The 23,878-nt window shown below is 45.9% G+C and overlaps 1 protein-coding gene across 1 annotated transcript in view; it reads right to left on the bottom strand.

The window, feature by feature from the left end:
• Window positions 1-16,254, bottom strand: part of ACVR1B (activin A receptor type 1B) — a 31,475-nt gene extending 15,221 nt beyond the window's left edge. The window contains exon 1 of the mRNA XM_068559913.1: window positions 16,133-16,254. Within this exon, the coding sequence (XP_068416014.1) occupies window positions 16,133-16,223 (91 nt within the window). The 5' untranslated portion in view covers window positions 16,224-16,254. The remainder of the gene's footprint in view (window positions 1-16,132) is intronic.
• Between the last annotated feature and the right edge of the window lie 7,624 nt (window positions 16,255-23,878).

Genomic DNA, 23,878 nt, shown 5'->3' with positions numbered 1-23,878 from the left:
AGTTCTTTAAAATTCAGCTTAAACGTCACTTCCTTTGAAAAGCTTCCCGACTAGTCCAACAACCTCCTCCTTCCTTTAGTCCTCAGCAGGTGCCCCTCTCAAGAGGGGGCAAAAAGAACACCCTCCAAAGAAGATAATATTAGTGCCTACCTCATACAGTCATTGTGAGGATTAAATGAGCTAATGCATAGAAAGTGCTCAATAAATCTAACCCATTCTGAAAGGCCCCTGGATATCACTTTATTTTTTTATTTATTATTTTTTTTAAAATTTATTTATCTTATTTATTTATTTTTGGCTGCATTGGGTCTTCATTGCTGTGTGCGGGCTTTCTCTAGTTGCAGCAAGCGGGGGCTACTCTTCGTTGCGGTGTGCAGGCTTACCATTGTGGTGGCTTCTCTTGTTGAGGAGCATGGGCTCTAGAGCGCAGGCTCAGTAGTTGTGGCACACAGGCTCAGTAGTTGTGGCTCACGGGCTCTAGAGCACAGGCTCAGTAGCTGTGGTGCACGGGCCTAGTTGCTCTGCAGCATGTGGGATCTTCCCACACCAGGGCTTGAGCCCGTGTCCCCTGCATTGGCAGGCGGATTCTTAACCACTGCACCACCAGGGAAGCCCTAGATAGCACTTTTAAAAGTACTATATATATATATATATATATATATATATATATATATACACACACATAATTTTTCTTTTTTTTTCCTTTCAGGTAGGTAGTGCACACAATCATCTCTGGAACTAATGAGTTTGGCTGGGTGTGTATTATCCCTAAGTGTGCACTGTTGACAGGAAATTACTGTAAATGAATTTGGTGCCTCTGAAAGCCAGTTCGGCAGCCCTGGAATCTGAAATCCTTTATTTATCCGTCTAACAAGAATAGCACAGACAGCAGCCGCTGGTTCTCCCCAGCACTGTCTCCCACGAGCCTAACCCAGCCCTGACCCCTTGGGATGGGCAGGAGGGTGGCTTGAGCCACTGGGATACTGAGGTTGGGACTCACAGTGCTGAACAAAGCATTCGCCCAGCGGGGATGCAGGTGGCAGGGCCCACCCGAGGCCCCGACTGGACGCTAAGCGAATACTATCTGGATCCCAAGAGGGAACATATTCAAACTATGGCCCCTGGAGAAGAGACATTTATGACCAGTCCCGTGCAAAACTAGCCTGTCGTAACTCACCCCTTTCGGCTGTAAACAGTCTATCTTCGTCTCTTCCTCTAAAACAATGGAAGGCATCTCCTGGCTTTTCAAGTCCAAAGACAGATTCTAAATATCTCAGGGTCCAACCCCCTCCTTCCCCAGGCTCTCTGCAAGTGACACGATCCTTGCCATCGCCACCAAGGAAACAAAGGAGGGGGAGCACAGACAGGTAAAAGGACAGTGTGGATCTTCACTGCACGGCCTGTGGGATTGTTCTCACAGTGTCTGATCAGAACCCTTTCTTCTGGGAGAAATTCCAAGACACGCAGCTACCTGCTGAAGGGCTCGGGTAGTGTCATATTTTAAAGGCAGGAAGTTTAAAGCAGGTACTCTTTAGACTAGGATCCCAAACATAAAAGGAATTTTAAAAGTAAATTCCTCCTGAATTTCCTTCTTCTTGCTAACTGAAATTTACTTCTGCGACTCTCAGAACACTCAGCCCAAACCTCTTTGACTCACCCTGGAGTCCTGACTACTCATCCACGAGTGCAAACGCCCATCCCTCTTTGTGTCAATGGGGACATTCGGGCACAAAAGGGGTCCCCGTGGCGCGCACACCTCTCAATACACGCGCCCCGACGTCCGGCGATGAGAACAGCCTCAGGTCTATTTTGGGAAGCAAGAAGGGGAAGCGAACAACTCCCAGAGGGCTATTCTGAGCACAGTGGGACACGCGGGCCAGACCCGCAGCCGCCTTTGGAAAAGCAGCTCACTTCAGAGTCCGTCAATTAGCAGGCAGGGAACCAGAGCCTCTGCTCCCAGACACACGCACTCTCCTCTCCTTGGTTCATGGCCTCTTTCACAGTGATTCATTCTGGAGAACGAGCACACCCACACGTGGCTCATTATTTTTGGGAAGTACTTAAACAATCTTGGTGTAAGACAGGAAAGAACAAAAGTGGTGAAATCTATGCTAGACGGGACGAAGAACGGAACTGGGAGCGGGGCCATGCGGCTTCGTGATAAGGGATTGGGCAAGTCCCTGACTCTATCTGGGCCTCGGCCGCCCAACCAGAAAATACCATTTATGTTACAGAGATGGTATGAAGATCAGCCCACATCTGCTAAGTGCCGTGGGTACTCTGAGAAGACTGCTCACATCTGTGTACACCTCTGCTTTTACAGAGTGAGAAGTCTGAAAAAGCTATTTTTGCGATAACCATCACTACTGCCCACACCCCTGCAGAGGTTTCAGTTACTCTCACTAGAGCCACAGCAGAGCATCACGGCAGGAACAGGCCACACAGACCCAGGGCTCAAATACCAGCTCTAGTGTTAGTCACATGGCCTTGAGCAAGTTAGTAACCTTCCTGCACCCCAGCTGCCTAATCTGTAAAGTGGGACTGTTAATTACTTCACAGGACTATGTAAGAATTACGTGAAATAAGAGATTTAAAAAGTGCTTAGCAAATGGATGCTCAATGAATTTTAATCCCTCCCTTCAATGTAAAACTCAAGTAAACACATCCACGTACAATGTGTCTCTCTAACCACTAATTAGGAAGTGCCAAGTGACAGCAAGACCACAGCAAGGAACTTCTGTTTGAGTCTCAGCTCTGCCAGTAACTGGTCGCGTGGTTTTGGGCAATTCATTTAACCTTCCTGAACCTCATTTTCCTCACCATTAACCAGAAAGAAGGGGCTGAACCAGATGACCTCTAAAATCCTCCAGTTGAAATCTGAATCTAGTTTGTTTTTAAATTCACATTGTTTGGATCACTGATTCAACACTGGGAAGTTCTGTTTTAATTCCATACACCTTTTCCTGAACTTTAAAGACAGACTAGTCTTTAAATTGTCTTCTGTTGATATTCATTTTTCATTGAAACAAAGTAAGTGACAATAAAATTATAAAAACATCTGAATTTACTAAAACTTTACTAGTACACTAAATCACAAACTTAATTTTGATTTCTTTGAAAAGTTAAATCTGGACTAATGATAACAGCCCTTTATAATCTGTTTCACAGTGACTCATCAGGTGAAATCCGCCTACTACACATGTGTACATAAACAACACATACCTAAAACTCTCAGTGTTCCATCACCAAAGAGTTACGTAGTAGAAACAACACAATTAGGAAAGCCAATGGCAGAAGAGTAACAAAATCAATCTACAGAAAAGCAAGTTAAAAAGTGGTCAAGAGTGAAATTCTCACTAGCACAGCATTTTGTTACTAACAAGCTAGTCAAACCTGAACTAAAGACATTTTGGCAGGATTTGAACGTGGTTCCAAAGTATGATTAGAAGGCGGTCTGTGGTAGGATGTCAAAGCAAATTTGGTTTGTGAGACAGGCTGTGTTTGGAGGAAGGCTGACAAGTCCCAACCTGGGCAGACTCTGTCTCACTGCATGTTATGGAGGCACTAACACACTGGGCCTGAGCAAAGGCAACCCCACCGCAGGCCCCTCTCTCCTGCCCACAGCCTACTCTAGGAGGATACAGTGAGGCTGTTGCTCACTGGAAATTCCCAAGAACCACCATCCAGGACTAAACTCACAGCCACTCAATCCACATCACCGGGGAACAGGACGTGGGAGGAGCAGGGTGGGGGCACCGACCTCAAACGGTAAGAGGCATGCTGCAAAACACCCACCTTTGTCCTGGGAGATGAAGGTCCACGAACGTTTTAAAGCTACAGTATCTATGATTTTTAGCTTATGTATATGCTCCTTGGGGATGGTAAGTTTCATCAATTTAGCGTGGAACGGTGTCCCATTTAGGGACACTAAACCTGCCTCTTCCAAGCTTCACTGGGCAACCTTCTAGTTCTACAGGAGCTAAAATGTGGTGCCCAAATAGCCCATGCCACCCTTCCTCTTCATGATTTTACAACTTGATCACAAGCTGCCTCTGAGCCCTCATCTTACCAGATGACAGCATCCATCACGCAGGCCAAACTGATAAGAACAGCCTATTACAACCCATGATTATTTTAATTATTCTTCCGTGGACCCTATCCAAACTCCCTACAGCTTACTTGGGATAGAACAAAGACTACAATTCTACACAACTCTGTGATCCTGAATAGCCAAGATGATCTTGGGAAGAAAAAAAAAAAGAGAAAGAGAACAAAGTTGGAGGGCTCACACATCCTGATTTAAAACTTACTACAAAGCTACAGTTATCAAAACAGTATGGTACTCCCCGAAGTACAGACTATAAATCAATGGAATAGAATTGAGAGTCCAGAAACAAATCTATACATCTATCATTAACTGATTTTCCACAAAAGTGTCTACAACATTTTGGGGGTGGGAAGACTAGTCTTCAACAAACGGTGCTGGACAACCAGAAATCCACATGCAAAAGAACAAAGTTGGACCCTTACTTCACACCATATACAAAAATTAACTCAAAGTAAGTCAAAGACCTAAATATAAGAGCTAAAACTTATATTCGAAAACTTCTAAAACTTTTAAAATGAAAATAGGGGTAAATCTTCATGACCTTGGATTTGGCAACAGTCTCCTAGATACCACACCCAAAACACAAGCAACAAAAGAAAAACAGATGAATTGGCCTTCACCAAATTAAAAAATGTTTGTGTCTCAAAGGACAATATCAAAAGAGTGAAAAGAGAACCTACAGAATGGGAGAAAATATTTGCAAATCACGTATCTAGTAATGGTCTTGCACCCAGAATATGTAAAGAACTCTTAAAACTAAACAACAACAGGGCTTCCCTGGTGGCGCAGTGGTTAAGAATCCGCCTGCCAATGCAGGGGACATGGGCTTGAGCCCTGGTCCAGGAAGATCCCACATGCGGCAGAGCAACTAAGCCTGTGTGCCACAACTACTGAGCCTGCACTCTAGAGCTGGCGAGCCACAACTACTGAGCCCTTGTGCCACAACTACTGAAGCCCGCACACCTAGAGCCTGTGCTCCGCAACAAGAGAAGCCACCACAATGAGAAGCCCGTGCACTGCAAGGAAGAGTAGCCCCCACTTGCCACAACTAGAGAAAGCCCACGTGCAGCAACAAAGACCCAATGCAGCCAAAAATAAATAAATAAATAAATAAATTTATATTAAAAAAAACCTCAACAACGACAAAAAATAATTTTAAAACGGGCAAAGGACCTGAACAGACATTTCTCCAAAGATATACAAATGAGCAAAAAGTACATGAAAAGATGTTCAACATCATCTCAAATGCAAATGAATTTCAAATTCAAATGTAAATCAAAACCACTTCACACCCACTAGGAAGGCCATAAGAAAGTGTTGGTGCAGACTCAGAGGAAACTGGGACCCTATACACTGACAGTAGGATCATAAACCGGTGCAGCCACTACAGAAAACAGTTTGATGGTTCCTCGGTAAGTTAAACATTGAATTACCATATAACCAGCAATTCCACTCCTAGGTGTATATCCAGAAGATTGAAAACAAGTGTTTAAACAAAAACTTGTACTCGAATGTTCATAACAGCACTATTCACAACCGTCAAAAGGTGGAAACCCAAATGTCCACCAAACATAGAAAGGATAAACAAAATGTGGTATATTCATATGATGGAGTATTATTCAGCTATAAAAAGGAATAAACTACTGATATTCACTACACTGTGGATGAACTCTGAAACATTATGTTAACTGAAAGAAGCCACATACTGTATGAGTCCATTTATATTAAATATCCAGAAAGCATTATTAGTGGTTGTTAGGGGCTTGGGGGAGAAGATGGGGAATGCTGGCTTAATGGGTTACTGGGTTTCCTTCAGGGTAAAGAAAAAGTTCTGGAACTAGAGAGTGGTGGTGGTTTGTGTAACATTATGAAGGTACTTAACACCACTGAATTATACACTTTAAAATGGTTAAAAACGGTTATATGTGTTTTACCACAATTTTTAAAATACCATAAATCTCTGTAAAATAGTATGTATAATATAATCTCAATTACAAAACAGTAACAACAAAAACCTAACACGAGCATACCAAAAAAAATGGAGGTACAGTGTCCTTCCCAAGTCCCTAGGCTCTCAGATGTCCCAGGAACCTGTAAACTCCTAAAGGAGGGAACCAGTGTCCTTCTCTTCTTCATTTTCTCACTGGTATCCAGCACAGTGATCAGCAAATAGCACCACGCTTAATAAATCTCATTCAGTAGATCTCAGCCTAGCAATGTGAGAGGGAAGGGGCTCTGCCAGAGTCGACATGCTTTTATCCGTTTTATATACCTGTCTACATTTTCATTTTTGAAAGAGTTTTACTGCTTTAAGAAGACAAAAAGAAAAAAGAAAGGGCTTCCCTGGTGGCGCAGTGGTTAAGAATCCGCCTGCCAATGCAGGGGACACGGGTTCAAGCCCTGGTCCGGGAAGTTCCCACATGCCGCGGAGCAACGAAGCCCATGCTCCACAACTACTGAGCCTGCGCTCTAGAGCCTGTGAGCTACAACTGCTGAAACCCCTGTGCCTAGAGCCCGTGCTCCGCAACAAGAGAAGCCACCGCGATGAGAAGCCCGTGCACCACAACGAAGAGTAGCCCCCGTTCGTTGCAACTAGAGAAAGCCCGCGTGCAGCAACGAAGACCCTACGCGGCTAAATATAAAATAAATTTTTTTTAAAAAAGAAAGAAAAAAGTTGTTCAGTAACTACTGACTTAGACAACTGCCAAAATGTTTATGAAAATCTTGAATTGGGTTTAAAAATGGAGGTGTCTGGCACTAAACTATCACAAAGTAGAGGTAATGTTTGTTTCTCCGGGGTGGGGGTGGAAGACAGCCGGTGAGGCTGCGGAACTGACACAGTACCAGGCAGAAAAGTCCTGCTGCATTAAAACACAGCAATCAGATGCTATTGCTAACAAAGACTCAAGTTGCATTTCCAGCTTTCACAATCATCAAAATTAGATTGTAAAACTACACTAAAATAAAACAAAACAAAAACTCTTAAGTACCCAAGAGCCATAATAAAGTCAAATTTTACATGTGTAGTTGATGGTATCTAAAACATCCAAAAAGTATACTGGTAAAAAGCACTTATGAAAAAAATGTAACTGACTTAATAAAGGAAGCTATTTGTATGACGAAGGGAAAAAACGCACAGATTTAACAATAAGACATTTGATAAGCTTGGTATTTAATTTCAATCTGGGAAAAGGTCTCGGAGTGGGTTTTGCATAAGAGAAAGGTGTCTGAAAAGCCAGCTCCACACTATATCTATTCTACAAACTGCCTTTCTGACATTCTACTTGGAGACAAACCCAACCCCAGAGAGCTGTTTAAACAAGTTCACCCTTAAGCCTCAGGTCTAGAGAATAAAAGCTTTGTTCTCACTCAAAAAAGACGTTTGATGTTTATGCTAAGGAGACCTGTCATTGTGACTTAATTTATGGCTGACTGTAAATGCCTGAACATCTAGCAAGGGCCCACCTGCTGCCCAGGAGAATGTCAAGGTAAAGCTGGAAGGAGTGGCGTCACTATGACAGAGCATGTGCAGTGTTCCTGGGACCTAAATGTACAGCCTGAGCCGTCACATTCAGACTGCCTACTAGTAACTTGGTATTTCTCCTTTACTGACAAGTTTATATTGACATGTACAACCATTCTGTTTTCTTTCTTTGTTGTACTTAAGCAGACACACTCGTGGCTCATTAGAGCAAGGGAGGGTATTTATCAGTGGTAGTCCTATTTGCTTCCTGACCTACTTACTATACTATGGATGTGTGGAGAGGCCACAGTGTACATCACAGTTTTGCGGGAGAAGAGGGATAGGAATGGTTGTTTCAGGCAACTGGGACAATGAAGGAGAAAACAAAATCAGCCAGGACGGAGAATAAAACTAATGAGGTTGAGATCAAGTTCATCTGGCTGGAATAAAATGGGTAGGTGGTAGAATAAACAGAGTAGAATAAACAGAGATGCAAGAGGTGAGGTAGGAAGTGTAATTAGGATGTTCCAAGTAACTCACAAATGTTTGCAGCGTTTTGAGAGACTGGGATAAAAACTGTATATACAGGAGATAATAAAATTACAGCAGGACAGAACTAGAATTATTTACCTAGGATTTTGCTGAGAGGATGGAAAAGAAATGAGTGAATTCAATTAAATTATTAAGTACTTAAAATACGCAAGGCTCTGTGATAGGACAAAGACATATAAAGAAAAATAAGGTAGTTCCTAGCATCAATTTTTAGGGGGTAGAGAAGGGAGAGTGGGAGAAGCAGAAAACTATAACCCAGTGTGAACCTCTATACCACTGATATGGACCAAAGAGAAAAGCAGAGAGGATGGAGTCACTGGCTGGGGGATAGGAGGAAGACAAAGTGGGTCCCACACTGGAGGATGGCTGGATTTGGATTTGGCTAAGAAGAGAAGGCTAAGACCAAGAAAAGCACAAGGCATGTTAGGTCCAAAGTAAATAGATGTGACAACAATGCCATGGTTCCAGTCACAGACAAGGGCAGTAAGGGAGACTAGGCCAGACTGCATGGATTGTGATGCCAGGCTAAGGGGTCTGGAGTTGATCCTGGAGGCCACATAAAAGTGACACAGAAGGTGCACTTTCCAAAGTTAAATCCAGTGGTAGGAAGGATGACAAGGGAGAGACAGGAGGCAGGGACTGGTTAGAAAGCTACTTTAATAGTCATTACAGTACATAGTAGAGTACAGGATTTAGAGCATGTGCTTTGGAGTCAGACAGACTTTAGGCCCACTGCTTAACCTCTCTATGTCCCAGTTTTCTCATCTGTAAAATGGGGATGAGAGTGCCTCAGAGAATAGTTGTACAGAGTAAGCAATGTAGCACAATCGCTCAGTGTTAACACTTGAGTAGATAGTATACATTCAGTAAATCAGATGCTTTTATCACTACTGTCATCCTAGTGAATGAGAAGGGTCAGAGCTCTTTGTGGTTTTATGGTTCTTCTAACAAGCAGAAATCAATTTGTGTGTAAAAGTCTCAATGGCAAGGACAGATTCGTTCCTCAGTATCCCTCTCAACATTAAGCTTGGCCCTGCGTATTAGGAATGAACATTGACTGAATTTGATTCAAGCTTATCTACTACAAGTGTAGAATGTAATGTATACAAACATACACCAAGACAATACGCAAAGGTTTGGGGTAAGGCAGGTTCAACACAAATACTTACTTAAAAAAATATCCTTCAATTCACAGATTCCTCAACTCAAAACATCAAAACCATCTAAAAGACTTATCTCCAAAGCATCCACAATCTCCTCTCTCCTCCAAACACTCACAAATATCTAGGAAAAGGTAACAGGCAGTAGGTGAAAGCCACATGTGGTCAAAGGACTTCTTTCCACATGCAAGGTCCATCCATGGGATGACAGGGTACCAGGTCTCAAGGAGCTTCAAGCCCATCTTGGGAGAGAGCTCTTATTTCCCTCTCCTGTTTTCCTTCTCCTCACATCACCATCTGACTCACCACACACACATTTTTAAAAACAACACCTATTTACTATTTCACAGTTTCTGTAGGTCAGAAGTCCAGGCACAGCATGACTGATGTCAGCTGGGGCTGCTTTCTCATCTAGGGCTGGGACCTCTCTCAAACTCACTCATTGCTGCCAAACTCTAATGCCCTGTGGAAGAAGGATTAAGGCCCCCATTTCCCTCCTCGCTGATGGCCAGCGACCACTCAGCTCCTGAAGTCAGCCTGCAGTTCCTGCTCATGTGGCTCCCATGGGCAGTTCAAACATGGATGTTTACTTTCTTCCAAGCCAGTTGGAGCATCTCTGCCTTCCTCTTCTGCAATCAGCTGAGAAAATGCTCTGCTTTCAAAGGGCTAGCTTGATTAGGTCAGGCCCACCATGATAGCCTGCCTATCTGGAGGTGCACTGATTTAACCCCTTCACAATACAGTTGACCCTTGAACAACTCACGGGTTAGGGGCACTGACCACCATGGAGTCAAAAACCCAAGTATACCATAACAATCATCCCTCTGGATCTGTGGTTCTGCATCCACGGATTCAACCAACCTTGGACCGTACGGTACTCTAGTCTGTATTTACTGAAAGAAATCCAAGTATAAGTGGACCCGTGCAGTTCATACCCATGTCGCTCAAGGGTCAACTGTACTACCTGCATTCATGTGTGACTGAGTAACTGGGAAAAGGTGTGTATATACCTAAGGCTAGGAAACTTGGGGAGAGGAGAGCAGAGGGGGGGCTGTGGTAGACAGAATCACCTTGTATTTTTTCTTTATTGTCTATTTCACCAGCCAGAAGGTACACTTCACCAAGGAAAGCATTTGTCTCCTTGTGTTTACTGTTGTATCCCCGCACCTACAACAGTGCCAGGTATATGGTAGGTGCTCAAGGGTTAAAGGAACCTTTAGATCACCATAGCAGTCCTCGATATACGTATATATACCTGTTTAGTTTATTCACAGGCTGGAAACGGGACTTCTAACTGTATACATTAAACTTTTGGTTCAGTGAAACCATTCAGGAATCCTGGGAATTCCACATGATATAATTTTCTCTCTGCCACAATCACTGTATGGCTTTTAACAAAATACAGTTGATTCTCGTTATTCATGGATTCGTATTTGTGAATCTGCCCACTTACTAAAATTTATTTATAACCCCAAAATCAATACTCTCAGTGCTTTCATGGTCATTTGCAGACATGCGCAGAGTGGTGAAAACTTTGAGTCACCCAATGCACACGTTCCCACTGAGGTTGAACAAGGCAATGCTCTCTCTATCTTCTTGTTTCAGCTCATACTGTTAATACGTGTCCTTCTCATGGTATGTTCAGTGCCAGGCTTTTTGTCTTTTCGTGTTTTTTCTTGGTGATTTCACTGTTTTAAAACAGCCCCCAAGAGCAGTAGCTTAGTGTTCTGAAGCTCGAGAAGACAGTGACGTGCCTTACGAGAAAGAAAATGCATATACTGAATAAGCTTCATTCAGGCATGCATTATAGTGCTGTTGGCCCTGAGTTCAATGTTAATGAATCAACAATATAAATTAAATGAGGTGTCTTTAAACAGAAACACGAACAGCACAAGGTTATGTACCGATCAGCTGATGAAAACGTGTGACCAGCAGCTGCAGGGACCTAACCCTGTAGCTGCTCCCCCGGGAGCAGTGGTCCAGTATTTGCTAATCCTGTGTTCAAGTGGGCCTCACAGAACACAGTTACGGCAAATAACACGACCTGACTGGATTAGCCCCATTTTACAGATGAAACAATGAAGCGGACAGGGATGTGAAGTGGCAGCCCCCAGCGCACTCCAGCACACCATCCTGTTTTACTTCCTTCACAGCCCTCATGACTGATAACTGTGTTTACTCATTTATTTTCAGTCTGAGCCACTGCAAGAGTAAGTTCCATGAGCGTGAGGGATTTTTGTCCATCTTGTTCCCTGTTACCTCCTCATGCCAAGAACCATTCCAGGCACATACCCAACCGAATGAATAAAGAAATCTCCTATATGTAATTGTGTAAATATTAGGGGGATTGATACTTTAAAGGGAAAGGCAGTTACTTTCATTATGGTAAATTCAAAATATTCAGCAAGACAAATTCAGGCTTCAGACTAAGTGGAGAGAGAAGAAAACCAAAAAGAACACCAGAGCTGCCTGAAGCGGCGCCGTCTCAGACACCCGTGGGCAGGTAAGGCTGCTGGGGATGGCAGCCGCACAGCTGCACCAAGCTCCCGAGACTCTACAGAGGAAGAAGAAAGCTACACTCTGGAGCGGTATTTATCTGCGACGGAAAAGCCAGCAAGCAGAGAGAACAGGCAAGAGCAGAGATGCTGCCTCCAGGCCCAGCCGCAGGTTGAACCACGTGTGAGAGAGAGAAGCTGAGGAGAGCAAAACCCGAGAGCGGGATTCGAACCTGGCCGTGATGCCGCCCTGCAGAGTGACAGAAATGTAGCCGAGACGGCCGGGGACTGGCGGCTCCGGAGCCGATTCCCTTCAAAGGTTTGGACACTCCTAGTCCAGGCGGAACTGATGGGCTCCGGAGGCCCGCAGCACTTCCAGCATCGGGGGGAACTGAGGAGCAAGAGGACTCCAGGATTTTCTTCTTATGAATACAGAGGGGAAAATGAGATAAGACCCTCTTACATCAACCCTACTGTAACAGACAAATAGCACAAGAACTCGAGACAAAGAGGCGGGATTCCAGAATTAATGTTCACGGCTGCTCTGAGCAAAAACTGAACAGTAAACAATAAGGATTTCAAAATTAAAACAAAAGAGCCACTTCAGTATTCTACTTTAACCTTCAGAAATAAAGAAGATCTCAAGCACCGTGGACTGAGAATTCCATTCCACCTCAACACCCCGTACTCCTGAGTTATTATGAGAACAGACTGCGACGCAATTCAACTCGTGTTCCAAAATGCAACAAGCAGCCTCAACAGGCCATGCTGGAAGAAGCAGCACGCCTCATCATCATCTCCTGATTCATATTTTGGTAGCAAGGTTACAATTAGCTCACCGGTGGAGAATAAACCTATTTATAACACAGTAGTCCACCTGAAAGACACAATCATCTAAAAAGGTTTTTAGACAAAAATGAAGTGCAGCTTTTTCCTGTACTGACTGCAGATTCCCAAGGTCCTTTCAGATGAAGTCCTCAGTCTAACCTTCCTGTGTTCACAGGCACCATTCTGGCCACCTCTCAGCCTCCATCTTCTTATGTAACATTTACATAGTGCCATAAACATACCCGGAGTTGCGTAAGAATTAAAACGTTGCCAAACCAATAAAGCCTAAAGCAGGTCACTCCCTCCAGACTGCCTTTGATTAGCAAAGGTATGCTGCCCGGCCTAAGATGTAAGGGCCTGTCAAGAGACAGAAATTAACTTGAGGAAATCTGAAACGGGTCCACAAAAATGCACAAAGAAGAAGAAATTAACCACACTGTGACATGTGATGCTTCTATCAATCCCAAGAATTATTCTGCCCCATAAGATAAAAAGTAACCCAACATTGCCTGGTCCCTGAAGTCAGAAACTGTGTCTAAAAATACCTCCCAGCCAACTGGCTATCAGTAAGTCAGTCTCACAAATGTCCCAATAAGAGCGACACAGACTAGTTCCTTACTTTACAGAGGCAAAACTGAGGTAGTCACAGAAAGGTTAAGTAAGTGCCTTATTCAAGGACAACCTGCAAGGGAGCAAAGTTCAGGGACTGGAAACCAGCCTCCTCCCTCCATCTGGCTCTAACCTTTAACCAGAGTAGCCATTTTATTGTTTTAATCACATCTGTTCCCAGAGCTCTTAACAAAACTAATCTGAGATTCTCTTTTTCTCTATGAGAGTTCACTTTCACTGTAGTTCGAATTCATGTCCACTCAACACAATTACAAGACTTGGCCTGAAATTAAATTTTTAGTTTACTCACAGAAATTAAAAATTTTCCTATCAGAACCTCAAATGTCTCCCTTGTTGCTTTTGTCTTAAGAAATAAATATCATGCTCTCCTGCTACTAATTCAATTTTACATTTTCAAGTACTAATGTGAAAATTCCAAAGGCAGGCCTTAAAACATGGCCCACCTATCAAACGATGCTGTTTATAACCTGGAGCTCCTGCTTCTTATCACTGGCCTTTTACTAAGTCGACATGAGTTCACTATTTAACGCAGACACCGACCCCTTGCTGCCCTCATGTCCTGTCCAAGCACCAGGCATCAGGGCTGGCTGGTTCTGCCATTCCTCCAGCCTGCCTAGAGGAGCACAACAGAGGAAGTGCAGGGGAGGACAGCAATCAACTTCTTGTTATCCCACAGCCTCTATTTTCCCAGAACTGATGTCTTACTTGAAGCCTTTTGCAACAGTGGTCTCTGTAGCATGCACTATTGGCAACTAGATGTGTCCCGGAAAAAACTGTAGTGTCTGGCCAAGTTTAAAGGCCTTCGAGAATGTTTGCTGGACACACAACCTAATCTCCAATTTACCAAAAAAAGAAAGCAACTTCCTATTATGCCCACCCATCCTCACGCCAACAACATCCATTTCAGGAAGGCTACAGAAAATGAACTCTGCCCCATTCAGAACCAGCTGGATTATCAATTAAACGTTCAAGGCTCACAACAAGAAATATCCCGCCAGACACTACACCAAACCTACAGGGACACGGCTGTTAAAAATCTTGGATATATTAGGAACAGGATAAAAATTCCTATGGAAGGAATTTAAAGATTTATTCATCACATGTAAAATGACAAACCTGAAGGCTGAGTCTCCTTACTTACTACCCTACTAGAGAAATAACATTGTGTTACACACTCCAAGAACATGGCCCATAATAAGGCCCAGCAAACATTATTCATGAAAACCATTAATTTACCACCAATGTCAGGCTGTGTTCATACGCCTTCACCATGTCTATCAGACCCCACGGCGCATTACCTATGCCACAGAGCAGCGAGACCCAGGAACACGCATGAGGCGCCTTAGCAGAAGCATTAGCCTGTGAACAAAGACCCCACCGCACAGGCTGCACCACTGGGAACAAATATCAAGGCTGGAGGTAATGAACTTGTTTTTTAGACTCCAAAGTGGGATGAGGTCTTTTGTTGATTGTCTGGTTTACGAAGGAAGCCAGAACCCACCTGAGAACCATTCATTCTAGTGGAGAGAAGAGAGCCCCAGAACACACATTTGATCTCCCACTGCTGGAAGGTTAGGGGCTGCTGAGAAGTCAAAGCAGCAGGCTTTGTACATCGGGAGCCAATACAGACCTGATCAGCTCTCCCAGATCTATCTGTGGGTCAATAATCACTTCAATATAACTGCCAAATATAACCTTCACCTGCTACCCCAATGCCAACACGCATTTGAGACGAATCGCTTAAGTTAAATATTTTAGGGTTTCATCTGCTCTCCTCAAGCCCCCAAAGCCTCACAAACAAGACACCCAGCTGAGTGTCCCACAGAAAGGGGCTACTTCTGCAGCGGGAAGGGTGTGGGTGCTACCAGGGAGCAGAAGCCTGTGGGGTTTGGAAGGTAAGGGGTGTGTGAGGTGGGGGAGTGTGCAGGGAGAGGGCTGGGGAGAGGGATTGTGCAGGAAGGTAAATAAATCCTGCCCAAGGGCCGGGAGCCGCTCCAGTGCTGGGGTCTTTAAATGATCTTGGGGGTGGGAGGCAGGTTCTAGGATGTCACCTGAAAGGCATCCACAAAGTGACGAAGCGAATGGGCCCCCTGGGGTAGGGTGGGAGAGGCGAGGTGAAAAGCAAATACACCTAGATGCAGATTAACTGTTCTGGAACTAGGTTTCCTAGGGTTCGAGAGATTCCAAAGCCAAGCTCCCAAAACATTTAGGGCCCTGTTCGTCCCACTGCCTCCACAGAGCTTCCGCGGGGCATGTGTATTGGGGGGGGGCCCACTGAACTCAAGGGACTGCACGAAAGGGAAATGTGACTCGCTTTCCCAGAACATTAGAGAGGAAGGAGAGGGAGGGGAAGAGGCACCCCAAGCGCAGGAGCTCAAGGAAAGGTTTGAGACCCCTTCCCCTTTCATCTGAGGTGCGCAAGGACTCTCAACATCAGGATACCTCGGAGAGGCAAAGACCCCATCGCCCGAGCCTCACAATCTTGGCGGGAGAAAAGGCGCCCCCCAGGAGCATCTGGAGGGAGGGAATGAAGACCACCGCCCCTGGACATGCTGAGGGGCAGAAACGTGGACCTCCAAATCCTGGGGAAGGAAGCCCGCACTCCTCTCTATGGAACATGGGGGTGCTGGGAGCGCGACCCCCGAGAGCTCCCCGAATCCAGTTTCGCCGGGAGGAGGGATCGGGTCCCCAGGGGCCCGGCGTGAGCTCGGTCCCGGCTGGGCGGCCGCGCCTCGGGGGTCGGGGAAATCCGACTGGGGGTCACCGCGACTCCCCCGCGCCCCCCGCCCGGCCATATTGAGTGCGTGGGGAGGGGGCGCGCTGTAGCCAGGGGCCGCGGCGCGAGGCCTCGCCCTCGCCCGGCCCTCTCCATCCCGGCCCCCGCCCCGGGACTCACCCTGGATCCCCCGGGGCCCGGACCCGCCGCTGCCGGCAAGCAGGAGAACAACAAGGGGGAAGAAGGAGGAGGCTCCGGCCGACTCCGCCATAGTAACCGCCGCCGCCGCCGCCGCCGCCGCCGCCGCCGCCGCCGCCGCCGCCGCCGCCGCCGCCGCCGCCGCCGCCGCCGCCGCAGCCCAGCAGCGCCCAGCGCGCGCGCGCGCGCCCCCGGCGCCTCCCCTCCTCCCGCTGCCCGACTCCCGCCTCCCTCTTCTCCGCCCGGCGCCGGCACGTGCGCTCCCGGCGGAGCCGGCGCCGCGGCCGCCGCGCGCGCCCCCGAAGGGCGGGGCCGGGTGCGCGCGGGCGCCCGCCTTAAAGGGGAGTGTCCCAGTTAAAGGGGTGGGAGGGGTTCGCGCCTCGGCCAACCTCACCCGTGGGTGCAGAGCGCGGCGCGGAGGAGGCCGAGCCGGACACGCGGCTTCTGCTCTGTCCTGCGCTGCCCGCAGCGCAGCGTGATCTTAACGGCACCGACCCCCATCCCCCGCATCGAATGTTCTACGAGTGCCGTGCGTGTTCCCGTTCCCTTCATCCCTACTGCTTAGCCTCAGGCTCCCGTCACGTCCCATCGCGATCGTCGCAACCGTCTCCTAACTAGTCTCCCAGCCCCAAGTGGCCCCCCTGCGATCCGCGGGACGCACAGCCACCTGTGTGATCGAATCATGGGATGCCCCTTTTCAGAACACACCGGGGCTTTTTAATGACAGTACTCAATCTTGGTGAGGGTGCCGTGTGAAGCACTCCCACTCTGCTGTAGGTAGAACCCTTTTGGTAAACAATTTGGCATTATGTATAAAATGTCTTAGAATATTCATACCCCTATCCCCTGTCTTCAAGAAATAACAGAGATGAGGACAAATATTTGTGAGAAATGTTAACTGTTGCATGTTCATCATTGTAAAAAGCTGGAAACAAGTACTCAATAATAGAAGACAAATTATGGCCCATCCATATGATGGAGCATTATTTAGTAATTAAAAATTATGTTTGTAAAAATAATGAAGTGAGAAAATGTCCATGAGATGTTAAATGAAAAAGCAAAGTACAAAACTATTTACAGTACTGTTCTAATTTTGTTGACACTATATATCTGCATGGAAAAAAGACTGAAAAGAAATTGCCAATATTATCAGTAGTTATCACCAGAATAATTTTTTACTTTTTCTGTAAACATTTCAGTATTTTCTAAATATTTTACAAATAAGCTAGTGTTACTTTCAAATTTAGAAAAAAATGCTTATAAAAGGTAAACTGAATCACCCATAACTTTCTGAAAAGAGTTCACTTTCCTTAGCTTGAAAAAGCACTTGAGATCACAAAAAGGACAGGGTTTTGGACCCAGAGTTCTGGAACTGAAATCTCCTTTTCTTACTAAGTGACATGAAAACTTAGGCAAGCTTTTTAACCTCTCTAAGCACAGTTTCATCATCCGAGATGTAGGGGTGGAGAGGATGACCAAAGGTGGGAGTCGGGGTAGAGGGGAGCTTCTCAAATGGAATCCCCACCTTTGAAGTTGTCACAAACCTGAAGAACACCCCTCCTCATATAAAGAAAAAAACTGGACTGTAGAGACACTCCCCGGACACAACTCACACACAAACACACGTGTACAAAGTCTTACAGAGGCACCATGTACACAAGGGTCAGTAGCTGGATGAGCAAACACCTTACTTTTATACTGCTCTGCCTCACGCCCCCAAAATGGGCATTCCCCCTCCATTTTATCTAACTGGTCTCCCAAACTCTGTTCCACCCACCCTTAAGGGCTCCCAGCTGTGGTGGGCACAGTGTAAGCTTACTGTGTTAGTTTCCTAGGGCTGCCTTAACAGAGTACCACGAACTGGGTGGCTTAAAAGAACAGAAATTTATTCTCTCAGTTCTGGAGGCTAGAAATCTGAAACTAAGGTGTCAGAAGCCCCATCCTCTCTCTGAAGGCTCTAGGGAAGAATCCTTTCTTGTCTCTAGTTTCTGGTGGTTCCCAGAATTCTTAGTGTTCCTTGGCTTGTGGAAGCATAACTTCAATCTCTGCCTCCGTCTTCACATGGCTGTCTTCCCTCTGTGTCTGTATCTCTGTGTCCAAATTTCTCTCTTCTTATAAAGACCCCAACCAGTCATCGGATTAGAGCCCACCCTAATCCAGTATGAGTTAAAATCATTTTAACTTGATTGCATCTGTGAAGATCCTATTTCCAAATAAAATCACATTCACAGGTTCTGAGTAGACATGAATACTGGGGGCACACTATTCAACACAGGACATTCACCAACACATGCAGATGGGAAGGGAAAGCTGACCCCTCAGGAGCACATTACTGAGACCAAGGGAGAGGAACTGTCCTTCCTTATACCTTGCTAAGTGCTGCCACTGTGGCTGCAAGACCAAGAGTCGCAGAGGGGACCTGTGGTTGCTTTACTCCTAAATTACAAGGGCAGTCACATAGCTGAAGGTAAAGCCCAGGGAATCAGAACGCTGGGTCCACAGACCAAATACCAGCTCACTTGATAGCCTGTGACTTTGGACAAGATATTTTACTTCCCTAAACCTCAATTCCCTCATCTGTAAATTGGAACTGATGTTAGTTCTACCTCATGGAGATATTGTGGGGATGGATGAAGATACTGTCTTTAAAGCATTTGGCACAGTCTCTGACACCTAGGAAGTGATATAAAAAGAAAAGCTATTGTGATGATGATGATTTAATCTTTACTATAATCCTATGAAGTGGTTGAGGCATGTCAGGGTGTGCTCAATTTACAGGTGAGGCAACTGAGACCTAAGGAAGGTAAGCCACTCGCCCAAGCTCACGTCTAATTAAGTGTTGAAGCCACAGCCTCCTGGTCCTGTGCTTCTTCAACATCACAGCATCTCATGCTTTTCCAGGGACTGGTTTTCAAGAGCCAGCTGAAGGTGGGAAATTAGACTTGGGGGGTCGGGGAGGGGTGCGTTATACTCCTCATACCCTATTCCTGAGAGTTTGCAACATCTCCTCAAGTCAGAGTTTTACCAGATGATGCATCTACCTTCCCTTTTAGGTCCCAGGCAGTACGGAGACAGACCGCCCAATCTCCCTGTGCTGCCTCCCACAGCCTGGCTCTCCTCCCATCCCTGAAGACCTCAGCAAAGCAGCCATTTCTGTAAGCCTCCTGAATCTTAGGACTGGACCCACATCACATCTACGAACGACTCATCCGCCTTGCTCTGTCCCTTTGTCATGGGATTCCCCAGAGCTACCAGGATTTACTTCTCCAGGAAAAAGTCTTACTCCCCAAGTTCCACTGACTAGACCACCCAGTGTTACAGCTGCCATCTTGTTTACAACACACCAAGACACTCCACCTCCTGGGGGATTCAGCACAGTTTGCCTTGGTGAGCAGCAGGGTCATTAATTCCAAGAAGACAATAGCTCATCTTCATCCATTCTGCAAGTGCATATTGAGCACTGGCAGTACACCAGGCGTAACTTATAAACGTGGATAAGTCATGGTCCTTGCCCCCCCGTGAAATTTACAATCTAATAGAGATGAGAGTGAAAAAAAGCACAACATATTATATATGCTATAACGCACCTGTAAAGGGTCAGCAGGGAGACTCAGGAACGGCATGGATGGTGCAACTCTGGAAGGCTAAGGAGGTGGGAAAGGTTTCACGAAGAGACCATGCTGCAGCTGACTCCTGGAAGATCTAAGAGTGTTCCTTAGATAGACAGGCTTGTGCGGGGCAGGGGAAGGCGGGAGATTATTCCTGGCAGAGGGAGCAGTATGAGCAAGATACCAAGGTGCAATTGCCCGATGTTTAGGCATGGCAGCACGTGCAGAGGGTGCAGGGTGAAGGGGGCTGGTGGTGGAGCTGAAAGGTAATGTGGGAGAGAGAGACAGATGTGGAAGTCCACATGGAAGTGTCCTTTTCTCCAGTATTCCTGGATGGGTTCTAAGCAGGGGGGTAAAGTGATCATATTTGTATTTTAGAAAGACCACTTTGTTGAACCAAATGACTTTGAACTTTGTGCAGATGGTTTGGTGGTAAGGAAACCAAAGAGCCAGTAGCTCAGACAAAATAGGAGGAGGACCTGACCCTAGGCAGCAGCAATGGAGATGGGAAAGAAAAATAGATTCAAGAGATTTTAAAGAGGTAGAAACTACAAGATTGATTGGATGTGAGAAGTGAGGAGGAAACAGAGAAGCCCATTATGTTTCCAGTATAATCTGATGTGGGTGACTGGCTGCTTGGTGGCTAATTCAGCAGATTAGCAAGAGCAAGTTTGGGGAAAAGATGATGAGCTCCCCATTGGACATACTGAGTTTGAAGGGCCTCTTGTAGGATCCTGGAGCCATGGAGCTGTTGACTGGAAATCATCAGCATATCATAGTTATGCAGAGAGCTCAGGGGTGTGCAGTAGTTCTGGAAGTACAGCAACAAAGACAGGAAAGAGGAGACAGAGAAGAAACAGTCAGAGAAATAGGAAAAGAACCTGGAAAAAAACAGAATCATGGAAACCAAGGCAGGAGAGGGTTTCAAGAGATCAGTAGTTTCTAATGTTGAGAAGGAGTCAAGTAAGTTGGGAAACAAAGAATGTCTAGGATTTGATAACTTGAAACCCAGTGGTGACTTTTACTTGAGCAGGTTCAGTGGAAGGTGGAGTGGAGGCCTAACTTCAGGGGACTACAAGTGAACGAGAGGTGAAAGCTTAGAAAGACTGAGTGTCAGACTTCCCTGGTGGCGCAGTGGTTAAGAATCCACCTGCCAATGCAGAGGACACGGGTTCGAGCCCTGGTCCAGGAAGATCCCACGTGCGGTGGAGCAACTAAGCCTGTGGGCCACAACTACTGAGCCTGTGCTCTAGAGCCCGCGAGCCACAACTACTGAGCCCGCGTGCCGCAACTACTGAAGCCTGCATGCCTAGAGCCCGTGCTTCGCAACAAGAGAAGCCACCACAATGAGAAGCCCATGCACCGCAACAAAAGAGTAGCCACCACTCGCCACAACTAGAGAAAGCCCGCATGCAGCACCGAAGACCCAAGACAGCCAAAAATAAGAAAGAAAGAAAGAAAGAAAGAAAGAAAGAAAGAAAAAGAAAGAATTAAAAAAAAAAAAAGACCGAGTGTCATCTGTTCTTTAAAAGAACTTGGCTGTGATGGGAGGGGGAGATTTGAATTTCCTTCAGAATGATAGACCAGGTTCCCTGAGCAAAATTTCTGCTAAAGAAACAACCCAAAATGCTTGGTAAAGTAGCAAGAAAGTGAAGAATACTCAAGTCAAAAACTAAGGAACAAAGAGAGGAAAGCAGAGAACCAAAGCTGGCTTTCACCTTGAGAGCATTTGTATACCAGGTGAACTTGAACTTTGGTGTTCTGAAGGTGAGCAGGATGCAGGGGACAGAAGAGAAAGTCCAGGACTGCCCAAGGTGTGGGAGTCTAATAAATCTTCCTCTGCTCAAATCTGAGACCCACAAGAGATAAGATGACACTCGGTCAAAGGATGAACTAGAAATAATTCACTCCTCCAGGAGGCTGCCAGGAAAACTGCCTGACTTGAACCTTGGTTCTGAGTGAGAAAAGGGGAAAATCTTCCCTGAGAATTCCGAACTACAAGTTGGCCTGCATCATTTAATTTCATTCCAAATTAACCCTACCTGGGTGGTCTGAAAAACTATACACTATTTAGATTCAAGTGGGCCTGGGCTGGTAGTACCCCGTGGTAGTACCTGGAAGAAAGAAGAGCAAATAATCTCTAGAGGACCCACCTTCAACTCAGGCTACAAGGAATTCTCACAGACAAAATTCCAAGAAATATAATCTATGTAGTCAAAAATCCAAAAACAACTAGGTAGGGCTGAGAGAAAAATAACAGTCAACCTAGAATTATATACTCGTAGAAAATGTCTTTAAAAAATGTATAAATTATGTATGAATTCATGCCTACTTTACAAATTCTCAGATATTCCCTAATAGAAGAGAAACAGACTATATAACTTCCAGGTTAAGAGAAGGAAAAAGATAGAATAAGAAAATATAAGCAATCCTGGGCTTCCCTGGTAGCATAGTGGTTAAGAATCCGTCTGCCAGTGCCGGGGACACGGGTTCGAGCCCTGGTCTGGGAAGATCCCACATGCCGTGGAGCGACTAAGCCCATGCGCCACAACTACTGAGCCTGCACTCTAGAGCCCCCGAGCCACAACTACTGAGTCCCGTGTGCCACAACTACTGAAGCCCGCACACCTAGAGCCTGTGCTCTGTAACAAGAGAAGCCACTGCAGTGAGAAGCCCGCGCACTGCAATGAAGAGTAGCCCCCACTTGCCACAATGAGAGAAAGCCCGTGAGCAGCAACAAAGACCCAACACAGCCAAAAATAAATAATAAATAAATAAATAAATTCTTTAAAATAAATAAATAAAGGGGGGAAAGAAAGAAAATAAAAGCAATCCAAAAGAAGGCAAGAAAGGGGAAAAAAAAGGATAGTATTAAGGTGAGATAAATAGAATGCACAAAATAAGATGGTGAAAGTAAATTCAAATACATCTGCGATACAATAAATATGAATGGGCTAAATAATCCAAATTTAAAATACAGATTTCTAGACTAGAGAAGAGAAAGAGAGAAAAGGGGATTTCCAGAGGATATACAAGGTCAAAGAAGTGTTTGCTGTGTTTTGTTGCTTTAATAAGAAGGGAGAGATTGCAACTTAGACTGCAATAAAGGAGCCAGGAAGAGTTCAAAATTATGGAAGAAGAAGAAGTAAGTGATGGAGCCAGAAGCTGGAGGAGGAGGTGAAAGGAAGTTTATAGGCATGAGAGGGTCACCTGGATGTTCTCAGTCAAGTTTCGGGCATGGCCTGTTTTGATACAACATGGTCAGGAGGCAGGATAGCATATGATGGAGGACATGCTTGAAGAGAGTAGGGAGAATTTGCAAAAGCCACTGTGGGGAATGGGATGGTGTCCAGGAACATAGGAAAGCAGAAGGTAATTGCCAGGGTGGCTCTGGGGCCCAGCCAGAGTTGCCGAACATTAAGTTGAGGTCATAACAAGCCTCTTTGATGGTACAGTTTCTTCCAGAAATGCTCAGCATCCCAGAGTGGGAGCTGAAGAGGGGATGTTTGGAGGCTGAAGGGGTGGGGGAAGCGGTATAGGGTCTGGTGGGAGAATGGGTGGGCCAGGGAGTTGAGGGAAGCGGAGGGAGGGCAGCTAAGGCAATGGAAGGGACAGGAATGTGATGTAGCTGGTGGCTAAGGATGGGAGGCTGGCTAGAGGCACTGTTATGGGCCTGAGAATCCCGAAGGCCCCAGTCAGTGTTAGGGACCTGACAGAGTCAGCAGCTGCAGTCTGTGCTCAGGGGCCCCATGGGATGGTGCTGAGCTCTGCTGTTCTTGAAAAAAACCCTCCCCAGGCTTTTCCCCCTCACTTTCTGCTCCAGAGGCCATGGCATGATTGTAGATTACTATAACCCCCACACTGACCCCGTTCCACCCCAATGCCTCCTTGGTAAACAGGCCCGGTGCCCTCAGCCTTGATGACTCATACGTTAGTTCTATCCGGACAAGCCCAGTGGCCAAGCAGGATGTCTCTCCTGGCCATTCTCCTTTTGCTGTGGACCTCCGCGCTTTTGCCTATCTGTACCCGCCTCTTCTCCATGCCCCTAAAGAAGCCCCCATCCAGAGCCTCATATCATACACCGCTGATACTGCTAGCGCTGTAACCTCCCCACCTCCTG

This window comes from Eschrichtius robustus, chromosome 13 (genome assembly GCF_028021215.1).
Source record: "Eschrichtius robustus isolate mEscRob2 chromosome 13, mEscRob2.pri, whole genome shotgun sequence".
In the NCBI taxonomy this organism is placed as follows: domain Eukaryota; kingdom Metazoa; phylum Chordata; class Mammalia; order Artiodactyla; family Eschrichtiidae; genus Eschrichtius; species Eschrichtius robustus.
Note: the sequence above shows the minus strand (reverse complement) of the source record. Positions and strands in the feature narration are given on the sequence as shown.